Source organism: Amphibalanus amphitrite, unplaced genomic scaffold, assembly GCF_019059575.1.
Source record: "Amphibalanus amphitrite isolate SeventyFive unplaced genomic scaffold, NRLGWU_Aamphi_draft 000691F_arrow, whole genome shotgun sequence".
Taxonomy (NCBI): domain Eukaryota; kingdom Metazoa; phylum Arthropoda; class Thecostraca; order Balanomorpha; family Balanidae; genus Amphibalanus; species Amphibalanus amphitrite.
In genome coordinates, this window is record NW_024882185.1 from 248,512 (window position 1) to 268,395 (window position 19,884).

The following is a 19,884-nucleotide window of genomic DNA, read 5'->3' on the forward strand; positions in this document are numbered from 1 at the left end:
CGGGTCTCTGAGCCTCTTGGGGCGTCATGTAGCGACGACATGTCCCGCTTCTGCCGTCACCCTCCCTCCCTCCCTCCCTCCTCTGCCGAGGTGTGTGCGACACGCTCCGCACGACGTCGGTCGCCGTTGGCGGCAGCTGCGATAGGTATACCGCTGCTGACAGGACCGCGGCTCCGATATGTACCTATACGTACACTACATACATACGAGCCGCTGACAGGGCGGCAGCCGGAGCAAGCCGAGCTGACGTCAGTGGCCGCTGCCGTGCAGTTTTTGCAAATGCACACCTGTTGACTTTCCCTGTCTAGATGTCAGAAACATTTAGGCTAGCCCTATTCACCACCAATACCCCATGGTGCCCCGCAACAAGCACGGCTCCATGTCGGGCTGTATGACTCCAATGCCGTATCCAGGTATCTCAGCTCCATATCAGTTATCCCGACTCCATGTCAGGTATCTCAACTCCATATCAGGTTTTCCATCTTCATGTCAGTTTGTCTGCCTCCATGTCGGGTATCCCGGCTCCATGTCAGTCAGGTATCCCGACTACATGTCAGGTATCCCAGCTCTGTGTCAGGTACCCCGGCTTTTATCCCCCGCAGGAGATTACCGCGCACCATTCAGACTATTCCCAGCTCGGCGCGCTGTTTGGCCCGGTTTCCATGGTTACGCACCGCGATCGACGACAAATCGCCGGCGCGGCGGGGCTAATTTGTACACACAGCTCGGAGGCGGCGGGCCCGGTGATGGCGCCGGCGCCGGCGAGCTGAAGGTGCGGTCGCCGAGCGGGGAGAGCAAAGTGCCGTCCGATCGGCCTGAGATCGCCAGTACCGCCGAGATCGGGGTGCACGCACTGATACAGCAAGAGTTCCGCCTGTGAACCTGCTGCCTGCTACCCGCTCTAGAAAATAGAATCTAGAATAAACGCAGAGGCGGATCCAGCTCAGAGGTTTTTTTTTTGGGGGGGGGGGGTGGGCAAACCATAACAATTTATCGATTCTTTCCATGCCTCGTCCATAGGCGTAATGTTAAAATTATGCCGTGGGGGGGGGGGGGGCAAATGCCCATTTTGCCCCCCTGGATTCGCCACTGAATAAATGTGCGACTATCCATTCTAATTCACGCGAACAATCGGGGCTTCGATGGCAACCACTCGTATGGTCGATTACCAAATGGAATACTTCACCATTACGAGCTCAAGCTTTCTTAACTCGCGCTCTGGCAGTCCTCAAGAGTCTCCGCAGAGAACATGTACCTATATTACATTTATGATGTAGGTATGTTGTAACTAGTCATAATCATGATATAGGCGTGAGGGCTTGCAGTATTTGTAAATATTTATTGATAAGCACGCAAAATATAAAAATCACTGGACAATCGAAATTACATGGCAGCATGCCCAAGAAAGAGTTTTTATCCACCGGAAAGTTCAATTTTTTAAAACAAAAGTCATGAAATTAGTGTCATGCTCTGGAAATCGCTTATTACCAGAGGCATGAGATGGTTGCACAAAAAATATTAGTTTCCTGAATGAAGCAGTTTTGCTTGCACTAGCAGTGATAACCCCGTTTATATATTTTGCAGTTATTTAAGTTAAAAGTTTATTTTGGTAATCCCTACGTTCTTTTATCAAAACGCGCGCATTTGTAACTTTTGATGGCCTATATAAAAACGTAAAATTATAATTTTAGACTTTTACATATAAGTTGTCAGTATGATAAAGGCCTGGCTGAAACACTGCAAGATGTAAAACTGATCCACCAGTATCGGCAGCGCGGGCTGTTGTTTTCAGACAAATCTGTCCGCAGTCCGATATCGGGCCTCTGTCACACTGGGACATCATTTCCCGACATCATATGGCGGGCGCTCGCCAACACGTGGCGCCGCCGGCAGCACGTGCCGCCCCGAACGGGAGCCCCGCGGCACGTGCCGTCCGCGGGTGTTTGCGCGTCGGTGCGCGGGGAGGGCGCAGGGAGCGGCGGCGGCTTACCGGGCCAGATTACCACGGACCGTAAACAGCGCCCGGCTCCAATACAAATCACCACAGAGCCGGCGGATCACACGGGAGAGCTGCCCCGGCACCCGGGAGGCAGGCGCGTCGCTGCGGCATTACATACTCACGGCGTGTGTGATAGAATTCAATTGAATGTAATGACGCCTCATTCATTCAATATATAATGCAGCATATTTAAAATATTGCATATTGCATTCAGTACATATTGAATGCAATGCATTATCACTCTGCTTTCAGCAGTACAAAAGTTAAGTGTCCAGGTAAGATTGTGAAATTTGTTCTAGATCGTTATCATCGCAAAAAAGCTGCTAGCTGGTAGCCGGTTGGTGTTGTCAGCTGTAATGACACCGAAAGCCACGCATGACGTGACCATACCGGGACGTTTAAACTGACGCTTCGGCTTACAGTTCGAGGCTGTTTTCTGCATTCGCTGTCACCCTTCATACGATTATCACATCCGTAAAATGGATCACAAATCACTCTGATTTCTACTCAGGACTCCCAAATGCTTCTCATTAGCCCAACGGCCCTCAAACCCTCTGTTTCGGCCTGGACGAGCATTTCATCCGAGACGGCGCGAGTAGATCTATCGGAGAATGCCGCTGTGTGGCACAGTGACTGTTTTCGAGGCTGATAGGCCCTTACCTCACTCCTCCCACTGAGAGGCTGGACTGTGTCTCACCTCCCATTGAGGGGCGAGGTTGTGCCTCATGTCCCACTGAGAAGCGGGGCTGTGTCTAGGGCGGGACTGTGTCTCACCTCCGGCTGAGAGGCGGGGCTGTGTCTCACCTCCGGCTGAGAGGCGGGGCTCCGGTGGCGGTGACTGGGCCGACTCCTGTTCCATCGACTCCATTGGCTCCTGTTCCATCGGCTCGATCGGCAGCGATTCCATCGGATTGATCTCCTGAAATAGTTTCATACTAGGGTTACCCGCGTGCTCCGCAACGCGAAGAAGGGTTATTTTAGACCCGTGGGTATTGGGTTGGTCTGTGTCGATTTGGCTGGTATAGTTCGTTTTTCTTAAGTTCGACCCTCACTGTAATCGTCTCTTTGAACACAGCACGAGAATCGCTGGCTGAATTACTGAGAAAACTGACTGACGCACATTGATTTCACAGACGATTAATTTTACTCAAAATTATTTCTCCCTGGCTCTTATTTTCCAGACTGCTAGCTCGTATTTGCCTTTATATACAACCCCACAGGGATAGACGTCTGGTCAGAAATTATAAATGAACTGATCAATAGATCGCACGGCGTTTAACAGAACGGTATATCATCGGTGTTAAAAATCTTATTTGGAAAATATTATTCTTGTCTCCAGTACAATGTGCGCTAGCCAGTTTTCTAAGTAATTCAGCTAGCAATTCTCGTGCTATGTTCAAAAAGATGTTTACAGTGAGGGTCGAACTTAGAAAAAACGAACTATATCCATTTCGTTCGATTGCTTTTTGACGGCCAAGCATTTTGTAATAAAAAGATACATCGCATCGAGGTGCCCGTGTCGTATTATCATGCGTTCTACTTTAGAATGATTCGAAAACTGGCGTGAAGTCTTTTGAGGGCCATCGATGAATTTCGCTAAAAATGACGATGCAATGGTTTGGAAAATTTACATTTTTAAGCATACTCTTGCTCATCATGCAAAAATGAAGACTTAACCTTGGACAGAATTGAATGCTCTTTCCAACGGTGCCATTTTTAATTGCCAGAGAGATCAGATCATTGAGCAAAACCCGTGTGATTAATAAAGTGGCACAAAATTGACAAACACCATTTTCTCCCGTGATTTGTACCACCTTGATTTGGATCAATCAGCTTTTCACAATTTTTCCATGAGAGGCGGTACTATATAATACTGAACGAGGCCGGTGTAAATGAATTTTCAAGACCGAGGTCCTTACTGAATTTTTGAACGAGGCCGAAGGCCGAGTTCAAAAATCAGTAAGGACTGAGGTCTTGAAAATTTATCACCGGCCGAGTTTGGTATGTATTTTACTGTATGCCAACGATAAAATAATTGTCTAGACCGAAGCTCTTAGCCGTTTTTTGAACGAGGCCATCCCAAAATGTTGACTTGGTAATTCGTTTTTGACCGTGGTCAACTTGCTTACACCAGTTATTACCACACCCCTCTGGCTAATGTATTTGAATAGGCCAGGCATACAGTAAATTCCTCTTGCCAATAGGCGTTGTTTCAACTCGCTCCGTCTGACGGTCACCTAAAAATAATATGAATTCCCAAATCCGTCCAAAACGTCAATTTTTCAAATAAAAGTGCCCTCCCCGGTGCACGTGCGCGTGCTATCCTCTGCAACGCACACCATTCGATAGCCCGTTCGATTCTCTACACGATGCTGTTTTCCCCGTGCCGGTCGGACCCCTGGTCACCTAGATATTGCACGGGGATCGGACCCGTGTCGGCCAAAATTAGCCGTTTTCGCCCGATTTCGCACACCGATTTATACATGTAAAGTCTATGACGCGAATTTGCACTTTTTGAGCACGCGCCACGCGTTCCCTATCAATCCGATCGAGCTGAGACCCTTCAAAGGCACGTCGCGCATCCTTGATCTATAAGTTGTGCAAATTTCACCGGGCTAGGTGCAACGATCTGGCCTGTAGTCCACGCAAAGCACCACCAAGTCGGGACCTCGGTAACGGACAGACGCACCCTCCTCAAATAGTAATATAGATGTATGTGTCCATATCCATGTGACCATTTCGACCGTTCAACTTTCTGTTACAGCATTGACAGCTAAGGCTATTCGTTTGGAATGTGGTAGGAAATGATTTATCGGTGCAGTTCTGACGGTGACCATCACTAAGCGCATGGGTAACCGCTTGCATAGGTATTGGTTCATAAATGTGCATATGTACGCGCGGCAAAGGTCAATCGAACGACAGACTGTGTTCCTTCGACGCACTGACATATTACACATGCCACTCTGATATTGTTTCGCGATTGTTGCGTTTTTTTTTTATATTTACCTGGTCCGGCACGGGCGCCTTTCCGTCGAAGTCATAGTCGAAGGCGAAGTTGTTGACGCCGAACCAGGGGCCGGGCTTTTTTATATCGAGCCGCTCGGCGCGCCGGAACTCGGGGTCGGAGCGCACGCTCAGCGGGATCGGCTCCAGGTCGCCGTAGTCGCCGTAGTCGCCGCCGTAGTCGCCGTAGTCGCCGTCGTAGTCGGAGGGGTACTCGGCCGTCTCGTCCGCCGGCCCCAGGTCCAGTACGATCTCGGCGGGCGAGTCGGCGGCGGCCTGGCGCTCCAGCTCGTCGAGCGCTCCGCCGCCGCCGCCGCCGGCCCGCTGCAGCTGCCGGTCCACGGAGCGCACCAGCTGCGCCAGCTGGTGGATCTGCGAGTCGGCCGGCAGCGGCCCCAAGTCGTACTCGACCGGCGACGAGCGCTTCATGGCCGAGGGCAGCAGCACGCCGGCCGCGGCCGGCTCCAGGCCGTCCCGCGCCAGCTCTGCGGGTCAGGCGAGACGAGAGGGTCAGCTGGGACAGGGGGTGCGGGACCCGGAGAACAGGGTGGCAGAGACTTAGCACCATCTGACTTCAGACGGACGGGTCCTTTGCCGTCTATGCATAATTGAAACACATCCGTGAAATTAATATCTACCGAAAACCAGGCGCACAAAAGAGTGGACATTATTCGATAACGATGTTACTTGCTTTTGCCTAGCTGATGATGGCTACACAGTTGCAATTATGTAAGTGATGCTACCTTCCAGATCGTAGTCATCAGCAAGCCATTCGAGCGGGATCGGCTGGTCCAGGTCGGGCACTAGAGCTTCGCCGTCGTCCCGGTAGGTGGCGGGCAGGTAGAGCTCCTCGATGAACTCGCTTTCTGCCGGGCCGAACCTCACGAGCGCCTCGTCGGCGACGGTGTCCTGGGGACGGACCCGACGTCTGCGTCAGTATTGAGGCGCTGTGAACTGTCACCGCCGCCTGCAGACGGGCGCTGGACGCCCACCAGCGGACGGGCTGGGGGTCCGTCAGCTGTCCTGTGGACGGGCTGGGGGTCCGTCCAGTCCTGATGACGGCGACACTGCAGAGGGTCCATCTCAGGCAAAAGAGGGTCCTTTTCAGGACAGAGAAGGCAAGGTCAGACCCAGATCCATCCTATGGATACACCTGTACTGACCGCTGAGGTTTGAGCCTGATGCGCCAAAATTGGTAACATGTTATCCATGTATGTTATCAATGACGAATATAAACATATGAAAAGCGACAATATTATTTAAATTTTTATTATGTATTTGGGTAATATTGTCGTTTTTATATATCTCATTTTTTATATCTTTTTTATATATCTCATTTTCACATCAATTTTGACTATAATGTCTTCACTCATGCCAACCATCCAAACGATTACAAACGATTAACAATTTATATATCTCGCAATGAATACTATCATCACGTAGCGCATGAGAACCCGGGACTAATAATCGTTTTAGATGGGTGAGTATGAGTACTGAGCGATTTTCGCTTAATATCTGTGCGTCTAATTGCACATAGTTCGGTGCGATTAGTTTTGCTGCATATTTACGTCTGGACAACGAGTTGCGGGGAAAAGTGCTGATTTTGTTGCAGTTTTAGGAGCCGGTGATTAGGCTGGATTTTTGGGTTACTTTTTCGTTCCGATTCATGTATTTCATAGTGTTTGGCTTTTGAATATTTTAGTTCTTTCAGATAAATATTACTTGCCTTACAACTTTTGCAAAAACGTTTCATTTTTTATAAGCCGACGTTCAGAGTCCTAAAAATACATCAACACTACAATCATTGTAAACAAACAAATGGAGCACCACTTGGCTCTGTTTCAAGGCCATTTTTTAGTTTATCTGGTGGTTTTCTTACTCTTGTACGTCGTTTTGTTGGATGTTTTGAATATTGACTTATATCATATTTAAGAAGCATGTTGACTGAAAACAATCCGAAGTATCCAGGAGGCTGACAGAGGTCCTGACTCCTGAGCAATATCAATATCAAGTTGAACAAGTTATGAAATTTTGGTTGATAAACGCAAGGTGATCGGGCTCATATATCAGCAAGAAAAAGTAAAATTAAAAGAGCTTATTGGCCAAAAACAAGCTATAATATTGCAGACCTTGGAGCAATACCTACTGAAGAGCACGCTGAGCAGGATCATGCCAGAAAATGTTGACTGGTGAGCGCATATTGATGTATTGGTATGGATATTGAATGATAACTTACAACAGCAAGATAAATTAGTGCTAACTTTCAAGTTAAAAATCTAGAATGAATGGACTTGGGCAGCTTAGATGCTTCATGCTATGCAGATTGTAATGTGCATTAGGTACCTACTCAGTGTCTGGCAAATGAAACATGCGATCATTCTATTGCTACTGGAGGAGAAAGCTTGGATCACTAAATCCACTTTATGTTGATTTTGATGTTAATCATCACTGTATTTCTTGAAAAAAGGATTATAGTAGAATTGTCAATGTGACAATCCATGCAACGATGTGATCATATAATGTGTTCATAGTCATTCGTGATAGTGATTATTGGTCCAATATACAATGGCAAAGCTCTCAGTCTCAGCGTTTCTTCCTGTGGATGGCCAGCAGTGACTCAGAGCTTTGAAGTATTAGTTTTCTTCACAGGGCTGGGATAAAAAGTACTGAGGGTAATCTTCCACCAAGGAACTCTACTTTGACATGGTATGAGATGTATGCACAAGTAGGTAGGTGCTTAGTTCCTATAGTCAGTAGTTGTGCCATGTTTAGTCGGGTTAGCTTAGATTAGATTGTTAGTTTTTCAATTTGCCAAGTGTCCATAAAAATGTGACCTGAGCAATGAGCATACTCCTGACTAGCCTGACAGCTGACCTAGCCTCAATCATCACACATATTTGCAGCCTACCCAAGACCTGCATAGCAGTAGCACCCAGTTATAGGTAGGTACTCACCCTAACTCAATCTTACCTGCTAACCTTCAACTTGCCAAAAGTTAGCTCACATTGCCAAGCTGCATCCAGGGAAACAGTCAACTGAGGAACTGGCTCATTGGGTGGCTGGTGTGAGTCTGTGCATTTAAAGTGTTTCTTCTCTGAAGCTGCTCTGCACTGCTGTATGTCATGTTAGATGCTCAGAAATGTGGGAAATGATTACTTAGCTACTTTAGTGCTTTGTTAATGCTCGAGACATGAACAAGTACAGATCCTGCAGGGTACAGCTATGAGTTAGGTGCTAGGTGAGTATGTTATGTGAATGTGCTGTTCCCTGTTTGACCATAGTAAGTATACAAACAAGCACAGGGTCACAGTTATATTCAATCTCCACATAAACATACAACAAAAACGGCCATATGGCCTAACTCCGAACACACCACAGATAACTTAAGCCTTTGCAGGCACAAAAATGTTTTGATTAGGTATACAATATATCCTCTGTCCTTGGGGGATCTTGCTGCCAAGTTGAGGTACGATGACTTAACTTCAGGATTGATCAACCTTTTCTTAGCCACTGCTTATATACGAGAAAGACCAAATGCTTGTTTCTTTGATTTACAGGACATGTATACAATATATCCTCTGTCCTTGGGGGATCTTGCTGCCAAGTTGAGGTACGATGACTGAACTTCAGGATTGATCAACCTTTTCTTAGCCACTGCTTATATACGAGAAAGACCAAATGCTTGTTTGTAAACTGCGTTGAAAATTTAATGATCCACCATCAATTCTGACATGAAGGCACAAATGAAATAGTTCCCTCTCCTTTTGGAATACACAAAGCAAAATATTTAATAAATTTTAGTGGATGGACAAGAGCAATTAGCATAGCTTCCCCTCAAGTTAACTTCTGGCACTAAAAGTTCTCTATATACCGTGGCACTAATGAACTACACTGACGCTTATTCGCTTCATATTTTGTAACAAACGCGCTAAAACTGCAATATAACAGCACTATATGCTTCTTGACAAAATGCAATACAAGTAAAAATTTAGCCCTGATGGCATTCATTCTTGGTGGAAACGTAATTACAAAATATTTTGTAGTAACTATTAAATTCCGGCTGAAAACAGTCCACGGTTTAAAAAAGAATCATTCCAATGACGGTCCATTCTTGCGGTCCTGAAATCGCCACTATTTCCGGCCTCTCCAACGCAACTCGTTGTCCAGACGTAAATATGCAGTTTTGCTGCCTTCAGCAATATGCGTCTCTGTAGCCCAGGGCTATTGGGGTCGGTCAAAGTTCCAATATAAGCGGAGTCTCGTCTCGTAGGAAGGTATTGTTCGCCAGCGTTTGACTGATGGTTGAGGTACTCTGCTGCTCGCCGCCAAAGGGTGCTGTGATATAGGTGCCTATAGTCTGTTCCATATCAAGCTTGCAGTCGGAGTTTCTTCGGCAGATCGCTCCTCCGCTCAAGAATTTGCGTCTCAAAATGCAAGAGATGTATCTACAGAAATCACGCACTGCCTTCAGCAGGGCACTTCGGCTGCAAACTTGAAACGGAACAGAGTATATGCATAATTCCGTGGCAGCAGAAACAACATGGTAAACAAGCATACAGCAAAATGAGCCTCAATGAATTTCAATTTTAAACATCTAAATCGGCGTCACACACCACACAAAATAGCTCAAATATAGGTAATCCACAGTACACTCCGCTCATGTTTCCCGTCATAGAATACCAGTTTGGTAGCTTCAAGCTAATAGCGGAATCGCTAGATTGAAAATGTACTGCGGCACAGCGTTACTCTAGGCGCAAAGTACTGCTGCCATCTTGTGACGGATATATCGAACTAAAGTATGTATTGCGGCACAGCGTCACTCAGGCTCTGACCTTTACTGCCATCTTGTGGCGGATACAGCAAACTAGGGTCATGCGGCACAGCATCACTAGGCGTTGAATACTACTGCCATCTTGTGGCAGATATAACAAACTAAGACCTGCGGCGCAGCATCATTCTAGGCGCTGAATGTTACTGCCATCTTGTGGCGGATAAAGCCAACTAAGTTCGTGCGGCACAGCATCACTCAGGCGCCGACCGCTACTGCCATCTTGTGACGGATATAGCCAACAAGGGTCGTGCGGCGTAGCATCATTCTAGGCGTTGAATGCTTCTGCTATCTTGTGAAGCTGTGACAGATATAATATGGGACCAAAGTAAAGCGGCACATCACAACTCAAGCTACGAAGTACCTCTGTTCTTGCTACTGTAACTGGAGTGTATCATTGGACGCTCGCATACCTATTCAAGCGTCACATCAATTACTTAGCCCCTCCACTATCTCTCAAAGGGTTTTGTTCTATAGTAGGTATTAGTAGTGCTTGATATCATCATCCTGGATCAATTTTTTAAGCCGTTAAAGATACTTACGTAAAAAAGTCAATTGCTACCCTCGCAGTTGAAACTTTAGCACAATATTGTTGAAGCGGGCAACAGAAATACCAACCATTTCAACTTTCAACCTCAGCCCCTAGATGCAAGGTATTTGGGACGTTTCACGTTATCCCTCCCATGGCGCCTGCACCTTCCGAAATTCACAAATTTTGCCGTTTTCTTTGCATAAAAATAAACAGCCTTAATGACAATCATTTGTTTTTAGGGGACTTTGTTAGTTGGTTTTTTTATCATGCATTGCTTAGATATGCCCTCACAGCATATAAAACCACTTTTCTACATCCGTAAATGCGTTAATACACGCCTGGATTCCGGGGAAAACACCTCCGTCAAGCTGTTTCCGTTCATACCCATCGTCCAACAATATAATATCAGATGCCCGTTGTTTGAGTGTCAGCCTTGAAAGAGGCAAAAGGCAAAAGGTGGCCGGTGGTCCGGTCTGTTGGCTCAGTTTGATAGTTCAGTTGTTTTTAAAGACTATATGCGTTTTTCATGTATATTGCATATGGCCTTAAAACGTTTCAACGTAACACGCAACTAATTATTTCAGTTACCTACACGGCCAACATACCAGCTGAACAGTGCCTTGAGTATGATAACTGTTTCCTTTTGGGCCATATGGCAGACAAGCAAAGTAATATCGAGTGAACATTCCAGGAAAACATCAGAACTGCAAGAGGCCTGGGAATGTGCAATCATTTCAGCTGGGATGATGCTGTGTTGGCCGCATTCGTCTGCCTTTCACGCTGAATGCTGGTCATTTCATCACGGGAGGCTCGTTCACTTGGCCGTCAGAGGCCCCCTGACATCCACCGGCGGATGGACTGGGCGGTAGCGGGAGACGAGCTCGAGTGGGGACCGGAGGGCGGCGCGGTTATAGCATCCACCGGATGGCCGGGGCGAACGGAATGTGCGGCTCGACAGACAGCCGATGATCGGGGAAGAGGTTATACTGGAGCAACGACCAGGCAAACGGTGAAACTGACAGGCATCACTCCGGGACTTGGGGAGACTCCTGCTGTCGACACTGACCACTGACTGGTGCAGCGACCATCACTGCTGTTCTGCTGGAACTGACGCCTGTCCAGTGACCAGTGGTGTTGGTCGGCAGGCGAGTCTATAACGGCTGCGTGCTGCCGGTACTCACCGCGGCCAGTGACCCCAACTCGCAGTGTCTGTGTTGTTAATTATCCTAATACCCCTTTGATGGTGTATACCCCTTGCCCTGCGTATTGTATTGCGCGCCGGTCTATTTCGGGTGACGGGGCTCGGTGTTAATTCTGTCGGGGGTGTTTTTGTCGCAGTGTTGCGTGGGTCCGGCCGCCGCAGGCCGCGGCGCGCGCTGCTGAATCGATGGCCGCCGCCGGCGGTGGGCGGCGGCGTGGGCGGCGGGCGGACGCGGCCCACGCCGACCGCCCACGGCCGGCCAGTTCCACCACACGGACCATATGGACCCGCTGATACCGACCCAGCGGTCACACGGAGCACACGGATCATACGAACCAAAACAATCCACACGGAGCCTACAGAGGGGCATACAGAGCAGATGGAGCGTACGGGCCAGACGGGGCGCAGGACATGCGAACCATACGGACCATATGGACCGCAAGGGGACGTACTTTTCGGGACCGTGAGAAGCCACCAGGCCATTCAAACCACACGGATAACTAAAAAAGACCATGGAAAGATGAACAAATGGCGGCCGCCGCCACACCTCTCTGTATTGTATTGTATTGTATTGTATTTACGATCATGGGCGATCCACACATGGCGTGGCGATTACTGCCCAGAGTCTGAGTCGGGTATAAGCATGCAGGAACAGAGACCAGTCGAACAACAACACACACACACACACACATACACGCACACACAGGAAGACTCTATATGCTACGATTTCTAACATACCGTGTAGGTACTTATATACATACAAGACGAGTGCCTAACCCGCGCCCCAGTGGCGGTCTCAGCCAACTTCGCCCTAGTGAGGGGGGGCATATGTTACCACCCACCTCTAACTCAAAAACTAAGAGGGCTAGAAAGACGCGGTAAAAAGCAGTCGATAGCTCTCAATGCGTACGTTTGAAAGTATTTCAGTCATTTTTCACCTTAGAGCAATATTGGGGTCACCAGAGGTCATCAAAGGTCAAAATTTGCCAATTGTCATGATATTTTTCAGAAAACATGCCGCTATCTCAGGAACTATGGTAGCTAGAATAACGCAGGAAAGAGCAATCGATAGCTTTTGAACTCTTCTTTTGAAAAGGTCATTATCAATATTGACCTCAGGTCAACGGTTTGGCCTCCAGAGGGCAAAAAGTCCAAAAATAGCTGTTTTTACGAAAAGTGTTTTTCGACAATAACTTTCGACTACAAAAAGCCACGACATTTCTATTGCCAGAATCGTGTTCCTCTCGCCGAGACGCGTCGAATGAACTATAAGTTGACCTTGAAAGGTCAACTTGAAAATTTGACCTCAGGTCAAGGTCATGACCTTACCGGAAAAGGTCATGTTGCATATCAGTCGATGCATCTCAACAAGGCAAACACAATGAGACCAACCCTAGCGTTCTATCTCTTTCCAATCGCGAGTTATTGGCAAAAAACTGTTTGTAGCCTCAAGTGACCTCGGATGACCTGTCTAGAGGCTATCAGCAAAAATGACACCTTGGTCATCACGAGTGGACTAAATCATTGTGATTCTGAAATATTTGGACTGTTCCGATGCGTACACACGGATCTAGAGGCATTTTCATTTTTCTCCATTGACTTGTAATGGAAAGGTTTCGCCACTGACCTGACCTTAGGTCACAGATATAAAAAATCCGAGATATACAAATTGTAGGCGCCCATAACAGCATGCAATCCACCAAGTTTGAAACCTTTCTGACAAACACTGCAGGCTGGACATGATTGCAAACTTTTTTTTAGGCTTGGTCAGTTAACTTGACCTGGTGACCTGACCTGACATGACCTGGGGTCAAAAATTTCACACATTGTCCAAAATCGATGTACCAAAAGCTACCCCAAGCGGCGCGGCGCTACGCGCCGCGGTTTTTTATTCACACGCAAAAAACGCGACAGGGTGGTAACATATGCCCCCCCCCCCCCACTGGGGCGAAGGCTAATTCAGGCCATCACGGAGGTCTATCGTTTTTCCACAGAGACTTGACAGAGACCACAGAGACTCTGGCGTGCCGAAGTATTACTACAAGTGGCACATTTAGCGGCTCCTATTTTTGAAATTCGCTATTTTTCATTGGTATTTCAAAATAACCATATCTCCGTATAAACCAACGACGGTACCAAAATGTTGCAGCTGTGGACCCTTGGCGGCTAGGGCGGTGGGCCGTAGGTAGGAGGAGAGGTTTCCATTTCCCGCGGTGGCCTGCACTTCCAACAAAATGTCCACATTCTTCAACTCAACTGACTTTTCGCACAGCAACCTCTTATAAACGTAGGCGAATAAAAATGTATCGTGCACCTGGACTCTGCCGAGCCAGGTCACGTTTCAATAAGCTTGCAGCCATCGCTGCCTCGACTGTTATTGGCTGGCTGGCGAGCCCGGGATGGTGAGCCGGTTGTAACGTCATTCCAAGAGCTATCCGCTGTCGCCCCCAATTGGCTGATAAAGCCTTTCAGAGAGTACCAGATTTGGCTCTGATGACGCGCATCAGCAACTTTGTAAACTCACCTCTGAGAGGATGAGAGAGTGCAAACTTATCTTCACATCTCTGGTAAGTAGTGATGTCAATTGCAGATCATTTAGAAACCGTACCAAACCAAATATCGACCAAAGCCATGATAAAATACCAAAAACTAAACCAATATGAGACGGTGTTGAAAATACCGACTTTTACCAAGTATATAGTACATTTTATACATCATGGAGGCTTAACTAAACCAATAAAATACCAAAAAAGCCCTATTCGAAATACCAAATGACAAGAGCTGGTATTGATTTGGTATCGGTGTACCAAAAAATTGGAATCCGATTGTCATCAATATAATGGCAAGTGATCCATCTAAATATTTTCCAAGCTACCTTATGAGTAGGTACTGGACATATTCAGAACTCTTGGACTGGGTCCTGCCACCGTATCGTCGGTGCTCCCCGCCGCGCCGTCACCTATCGCAGTGTTCTCCGCTGTCAGTACACGGACTGGTGTTCTGGTGTTCCCCCACCGCGCCGGCCGCGGTATGGATCGGCGCTCGGAGGAGCACCCGAGTCGCCGCCGCGCCCGTCCCACCATCGGCTGACATTTCAGCTGGAACGTGGGCAGAGGGAGTCGCTCCTCTGACACCGTATCGACCTGAGGGCGGCGGCGGGCGGCCGACGCCATATGGTCGGCTGGCCGGCCCGGTTTTATGGCGCTCTGAGGAGGCGGTGATGGAGGATTAGGATCCGGCCAGTTGGGCCGTCAGACGCTGTCGGCCCTGTCCCGGGCCGTGGCGCCGCGGGGAGACGGTCGGAGCTGTGCGCAGCGACAGGCCGTGCACCGCTACCTCTGCAGCTATCAGTCACCTGCGCTTATCGCAGGGAATCGATGGCTCGACCATCCGGCGCCACCCAACAGCGGGTGGTGATACTGCTTTCAGTGAAACATAGGAGCTCTCCCAGACAGAGGAACTTGTGCGGTGTGCAATGGCATGTATGCTTGCTATGTGCCTGCTATGCTTACCAGGTACTGGTACGTAACCTTATAAGCTCGTCACTATTGTTCCCATTTGCCGCCGTCCATGACAGAAAAACATCATGCGTTGGATGCAGTCATCGCCTCCACCAATTTCCTATTCATGCGCATCAATAAATCAATAGTACCTAATGGCTGCAATGCACACAATATTAGTCCGGCAAATCATGATTCTCATCAATGCGCCTGTAACATGTCTGCTTATTTACGGCGGCCCACCGTCAACTACCAGCATAAGTCGTCCGTGGCCCGTGGCCCCTGCTAATTAATCTCCGTGTCCCCGTGTGGCGGCCGGTGCGGTGACCGGGGTGACTGGCCGACTGACCTGGGACGGCGGCTCGAGGTCTCGGCGGCCGGCGGTCAGCTCGAGCTCCTGCTGCGGCCCCACCAGGTCCGGTAGGTCGGGGAGCGCCGGTACGGCCCGAGAGCCGGGCGGCAGACCCGGCAGACGCCGCTCGTTGACCAGCTCGCAGGCCGACGCGTCAGACGGCTCCCTGGAGAGCAGTGGGACATACCTACTCAGGACGGGCCCCTGGGGTACCGGTGGGACACATTCAGGGCCGGTCACAGGGGACAGGGGAGGGGCACACTCAGGGCCGCCCCAGGAGGACAGGACCAACATATTCTGGAACGATTCTTGGGGACGGGAAGAACACATTAATCTCCCTGGGGAGGAGAAGGATACACTAGGACCCATCCCAGAGACATGTCAGAGACAGAGACAGAGACAGAGACAGAGACAGGGATAGTGACAGAGACGGAGACAGAAGAAACAGAGACAAAAGCAGCCACTCGTACAGACAGACTGATGTGATGAAGCGGCCAGACTGGTGTGATGAAGCGGCTGCCCCGGACGTTGGGAGGTCGGCTCTGGGCTCTGACAGTGACGGGTGGAGTGGTCGCACGCGGTGGGAGTCAGTGGCCTCGCCGGGGGGTCGCCGGCCGCTGATGGTCATCGGCCCAGCAGCGGCCAACCCTGCGGGAGCGGGCACTCTGTTCACCCCGGCACTGGGTCAGGACAGGTGCCGGCACAGCGCGCTGTGCAGCGGGCGGCGCGGGTCACCGAGGACAGGATGGCCCGGCCCGCGCCGGCGACTCACCCGGTCTGGAGCTCGGCCAGCCGCGACTGGAGCACACACTGGGTGTAGATGTGGGACCAGCGGTGGCCCTGGCTCACCAGCCGCTCCAGTACCGCCGGCAGCTCCGACAGCTCGTCCGGCGAGAGCTCCAATCTGCACGGTGACCAGACGGGGTCGGGGCAGGTCAGACCGGGCGCTGGTCAGGTCACGGGACAAAGAGGTCAGCTGTCGGTCAGCGGGCTCAGGTCACCGGATAATGTTTTATAAAGACATCACTAAAGGCCAGTCAAGAACAAGGCAAGTAGGTAGCAGGTTCCGAGAAACCAGGCTACCCACTATAGGTTTTACAGCTGCATATGTGGCTTACGCATTTATCAATTAATTATTTACCCTCTTATGTTTCGAAGTCTGGGCAACTGTCTGACACCAAGAGCAGCCACCATCGCACCCGAGTGGTATATTTTTGGACCAAGTCTTCCAATTTTATCGCGAAACTCGGTGCTGGATGCCTGCTAAGCTTGATTTAATGTGATTTATTTTAAAGTGACGGCGAACCTGGTGATAGATGGAGCTCAGTGAAATATCAGCGATATTGCCGCCCGGCAAGAGTATTGCACATTTCAGTGATTGATTGCGTCTATATTCTGCGCCGTGCTGCCTACGGTACCGGACCTGGCGAGCCGGGTGACGGCAATAAACCAACGGGAATGCGGACGGCTCAGTTTGCTGCAAGGTACAGCCATCGTCCCACTTCGGGATACATATTCTTGTTTCTGCTAAACCAAGAATAGCTCAAAGTCACTCACTCGGAAATCATGGCCCAGTTTAACTCATAATCGACGGAAATCGCCGCACAGTGTGTATGGCAACAGAGCGGCAAAGTTTGTGGATTTCGTATGACCTCAAACTTTACCGTTTGTTGTCAGACTGGATGGAGCGTTCAGTCAATGGCCAACGGTTACTTATTCTTAGACTTGGGCCATATTGCGCGTTTAAGTGTCATGATTTCTGAGCGACTGATGACGTGTCCTTCGAGAGTTATTCTCTTTTGGTCAAAATTAGAACGTTTACTAACTAGTACAAGCATTAACCCGCGACCGCCTGGGGGGGGGGGGGGTCGGATCCGACCCCCCCTCCGTTTTTCTTGAATAACTCATGAACCGCTTGAGCTATCAACTTGAAACTTCGCATACCTTCTTCCCCATCAATTTGACGTCTCCTGTGCAATTTTTAAGAAAAAATTTTCAAAATTTTTTGAGATATATCGATTTTAGTGATGTAACTACATGGCGTTTTCAGTCAAAAAATGGTAAATGTTTAAAAAATCGCCAAAAATCGAGGTTTTAAGTAAATTGCAAATTAAGGACATGAAAAGACGCAGCTCAACGAGTTCTTTAAAATGGCTATCTCGGATTTTCCATAAAATGCGTTTTTCACCCCTAAAAATTCAAAAAACTATATTTTTTGGAAAACAGCTAATAAAATCCAAAATTTTGAGAATTTCCAAAAAACCGGAATATATGTTATAGAGCACTATTAGAACATTAGATGTCCCAAATTTCAACTTTCTATCTTGATTTTTGACCCCCAAATTGTAAAAAATAGCTCCAACATGCATAGGGCATGGTGACGTCATAAGCATTTTCGCGAATTAGAGGCACTTCTGAACATCGCATGTGAAAACAAATGGCACCACTAGATTCCTGGGACAAAGCTCGTCTAGAAAAGTGCATTTTTATGTCAAAAATAAAAAGTTGAAAAATTGACTTTTTTTCTTAGCCCTCGTTAAGTTATGTATGGTATAAACGATTTTTTATGCTTTCAATGCACACTTATCACCAGCACAGTGACTTGGGGTCACATATAACCATTACCATCGGATTTGGCGTGAAAAATAAGCCATAAAACATGTGTCGCACGCCCATGTAGCAGAAAGTGAAAACCGTGACCTTTCGTGACCTGACCTGACCTTGACCCGTACTTAGTATGACCCCTATACGCACATGGTACCTTCACTAGGTCTTTGAGGTCATTTGTGGTGAGTTTCGAGCAGCAGCTATCGATTCCGCTGTCCGTAAGCCTAATCATGCAAAACCCCTGAATTTGACCTTTGACCTGACCTTGACCCGAAAGTTGACCTTAATCTTAAAATCTTAAGAGTGCTTTGTGAAGGTCTCGTAGAGACCTTTCGAACGCCGCCTCGCGGGGCTCGATACGACCATTGGTTCTCGAGATAACAGGGGGGGGGGTCGGATCCGACCCCCCCCCCCCCCAGGCTGATGTGGGTACGGAAATAGCCCAGGCGGTGCCGGGTTAAAGGGACTATCCCACCTTCTAAAATGTTGTTAAAACCAGTTAAATTGTGCCTGACTTTATAGATTGGATGACCAGGAACACGGTTCTGGTATTTATTTTTCATTAAACATCTTAGGCTTCCCATATTCCAAACACAAACTTTCAAATATGTGACGTCACAGCCCAAAATTACCTCCTTCCCCAGGCCACATTACTGTCATAAAGCTGATTCTTTTTACTCTGTAGGCACCACAACAAAGTTCAGACCAAGTTTTAAGCGATTTTTCAACGAACAAACCCATTTAAATCAGAATGACTAAACGAGGTGACGTCACACTAACGGTCGCTCCATGTTGAAGATAGGGCCTTGTACAAGGCCCATTTTCAAATGAAGGGAACGAATTTCTTCAACACCAAGAGGCCGCGGGGGTTGCAACCTAGATAGATAGTGGTTTCTGAACCTCGCCGCAAACTTGGCTATCTCAACTCAAACCCCATGTTAAAGGTGGGATAGTCCCTTTAATACGAGGCATAACATCATTACTCAATGTCCATACATCCTCTGATAGTTGCATTAGCTGGTACTGTTATAGCTACCCAAACTCTTAAGATCAACATGGTCAGCATGTTCACTATAACCCTCTCCTCGACCTGAACCGGGCTGGCCGTATGTATGTACAGTCCACAGCAGAAGTAATGTGCGGTTTCAGTCATGGGTATGTTCTGCTTCTGAAGCTTAGGAACGATTAGCCAGACTACAATGAAACTTTGAATGTAGCTTATATGTATGGTCACTCTTGCAGCTGCAATTTTAGCTATTGACATCTTCTTTTCGATCACTCCGCATTAAACAATCGCCAATCAAAGCCAATCGTTGAGATTGGTAAAACCCTACATTACTTTAGCGGTGGGCTGTACATCAGTGTCCGTCCTCGCCTGCTAATCGCACAGACGTCACGCGTGCGGGCCGTGTGCTCTGCTCAGCCATGGACGAGAGATGTGCGTGGTATTTCTCGCGGCCATGGTGTGACGTGTGGGTGGGGGGTGGGGGGGGGCGCTCACCTTCTGAGCTCCTCGTCCTGTGAGCGCTGGTCGACGCACCGGCCGAACACGCCGTCTGTGAACAGAACACAGCGCGGTCAACACCTCACCGGACCGCTGGTGCTCCGGACCACCAGTAATCGTACGTTTACCCGTTTCGCTCTGCTGGCTGGATGGCTTCGCATGATCGAGTAGTGAACACCCATACTTAGGCGTGGTTTATCCATTTTTGAATTGGCTTAGTTGTCGACGAAAGACATGGGTGGGGGGGGGGGAATCCCCAATGGGGATAAGTGTAACAATATGTATTAGGTATGTAAGCTTCTGCCTGTTGGACAGGCTTTGGCTTCTCTAAAGTTCTTTTATTTTTCTTCTCCACTAT

The 19,884-nt window shown here is 48.5% G+C and overlaps 1 protein-coding gene across 1 annotated transcript in view; it reads right to left on the bottom strand.

Moving 5' to 3' along the window:
* Window positions 1-19,884, bottom strand: part of LOC122364678 (receptor-type tyrosine-protein phosphatase N2-like) — a 69,516-nt gene that overhangs the window by 29,449 nt on the left and 20,183 nt on the right. Inside the window, exons 3-8 of the mRNA XM_043335289.1 lie at window positions 19,524-19,578; window positions 16,188-16,319; window positions 15,413-15,581; window positions 5,746-5,911; window positions 5,006-5,487; window positions 2,804-2,918 (exon numbers count right to left, since the gene is read on the bottom strand). Coding sequence (XP_043191224.1) covers window positions 2,804-2,918; window positions 5,006-5,487; window positions 5,746-5,911; window positions 15,413-15,581; window positions 16,188-16,319; window positions 19,524-19,578 — 1,119 coding nt within the window. The remainder of the gene's footprint in view (window positions 1-2,803; window positions 2,919-5,005; window positions 5,488-5,745; window positions 5,912-15,412; window positions 15,582-16,187; window positions 16,320-19,523; window positions 19,579-19,884) is intronic.